The 2,256-nt window shown below is 45.8% G+C and overlaps 1 protein-coding gene across 1 annotated transcript in view; it reads right to left on the bottom strand.

The window, feature by feature from the left end:
• LOC102679080 (putative uncharacterized protein DDB_G0291608) overlaps positions 1–789 on the bottom strand; it is a gene marked incomplete at its 5' end in the record, with an annotated part of 9,970 nt that extends 9,181 nt beyond the window's left edge. The window contains one exon of the mRNA XM_031514577.1: positions 4–789. Coding sequence (XP_031370437.1) covers positions 4–789 — 786 coding nt within the window. The remainder of the gene's footprint in view (positions 1–3) is intronic.
• Between the last annotated feature and the right edge of the window lie 1,467 nt (positions 790–2,256).

The raw sequence follows: 2,256 nt of genomic DNA on the forward strand, positions 1-2,256 counted from the left end.
CTACCACCGATCTGATTACCCCCGTGGTGGCTGGTCGTCGAGTCGTTACTATTGTTATTGTTGTTCCCGTTACCGCCGCTATTGTTGCTATTGTTATTGTTGTTGTTGGCATTGTTATTGATGCTGGTACCGTTGCTGCTGTTGTTGTTGTCGTGTTTGCCATTGGTACCACCGCTTCCACCGCTGTTGTTGTTGTTATTGTTGTTGTTATTGTTGTTGTTGTTGTTGTTGTTGTTGCCGGAGGGGAACGTCTTGAAGGTGGACGGAGGTGGCCGATGGTGAACGACTTGAGGGCCGGTCGAAGGATTCGGATGGGGGCCGTTCGCATAGGTCGAGTTCGAGGCCGGGCCTTCGAGGAGGTGCAAGGTCGGTGGGGGAGGTAACGGCTCGGTTTTGATCTCGACAGGGGACAATACGGGGGAGGTGACGTCGTCGGTCTCCATTTTCACGTGAGACTGGGAGCCCAACATGTCCGCGTTCTCCGGGTCGAGCTTTTGTATGCTCGAGGTAATGTCCTCCCAGAGAGGTGGCCTGAGGAACACGTCGTCGTCGTTGGCCGCGGGTTGACTCCTCGACGAGACGAAGCTCGCCTGCGGCCTGCACACCGGCCCCCCAACCTCGAAAAAGTCCTCCATCTGGACCGAGGACTCCCTCGACTCTTTCTCCGGGTCATCTTCGTCGAGTTTCTGCAGCCGGTCCAGGTCCTGTCTACACAGCAACGTGTCCAGGTCCGAGGTCTGCTGGAAATAGAATAGAACGGGTCGGAAATATGAGTCGTTTGGAAATTTGCTGTTTCACGAGCATACATTGATATATCGTTCCAAAAAGTTGAACCAATCATCATATATAATTTCGATCGAAATTTGAATAAATGTAAATGTATTATGCGTTCAACAGACGCAGTTTCTTTCTTAACTTATGTTGAATCGTAATTACGTTTGTCATTCTCGACTTTAGTGTTCTAACTTCGAACACTTAATTTCACAGATGGATAACTAACAAATTGCCGCAAATTGGATTCAAATATCCATTAAATAATATAATTTATATAATTCTGAATAATTTATACTCGGATTTATAATTTAATAGATATTTTTAAAAAATTACATATATACATAACTTAAGAAGTTAACAATTCTACGATTCAATAATATAAAATAGCAAAAAATTTTTCCAACTTTTTATCTTCTCTCGTCTCACATATCATCCTATACCCGGAATGATTCCTTTGAAAAGGAAGAAAGAGATGAAGCAAGGAGATGGGTCCCATAGAGACAATGACAAGCCATCGATGTTGCACGAATATCGAACCCCAGACTGGGTTAAACTTTAAGAGAAAGGGGGAGCGGGTTAAGCTTACAAGTGTGACTCGACGATATGCTGATTGACGAAAATGCAACGCGCGGCGCGTTGTTCTCGGTTAATATGCAACGAACGCATCGAGGGCTGTGCAGCATGAGGTCTTCTCTCCTACACGCCTCGTATGCCACTTCTATGATGCATAAGAGTGTAACAACTGTATAGCGCGGAGCACAGCCGCGGGGGAGAGATGGAAGATGGGACGAGGAGAAGGAAAGGAAGAAAGGAGGAGGAGGAGAGGGGGATAGGGACAACGCACGGGTTTCGTCCCGAAGATGGGAGGGAGGGAGGGAGGGAGGGAACGGGCCTCGATGCCTCGTCATTCTTTGCATGATTTGTACACGCGCAACACCGCCCTCGTGCGCCTTGCCTTTTTGTTGTGCCTTCGCCTTTCCTCCTCCCTTCCTGCCTCCCCCCTTATTCGATCCTCGACGATTTTCGACGATTCGCTCGTGGCTAGCGATGATAGGATTTGAAACGCCTCGAATTTACACAGGCAGAGTGTTTTTACACTCGATGATGGAATGAGGGTGAGATTGAAAATTGTGATCATCGTGTAATTTTAATTTGAAAATTTAATATGGGGAGAGGGGGGCTGGCAAGAAGATGAAAACTTGGACTGTGATTGAACTTGGAGATTTGTTATATCGAATTGGAGTAATTGAAATGATGGGATATAATGGAATCTCAACTCTCGTAAGGATGCTTAATCTTCGCGTATTAATTTATTAAGTAGGTTCATCTATTTTATGTGGAGCATAAGAGATGAAGTAGGATTGTAGCAGAATTGTCTCTCGTGGAAAATAATTTTGAAGAGAAGAATTCGCGAGAAAACAGGAAGAGGGGGGGGGGAGGAAGACACGTTTCTGGCCATATAAGAGTATAAGAAACGAGTTC

Source organism: Apis dorsata, unplaced genomic scaffold, assembly GCF_000469605.1.
Source record: "Apis dorsata unplaced genomic scaffold, Apis dorsata 1.3 scaffold_1067, whole genome shotgun sequence".
NCBI lineage: Eukaryota > Metazoa > Arthropoda > Insecta > Hymenoptera > Apidae > Apis > Apis dorsata.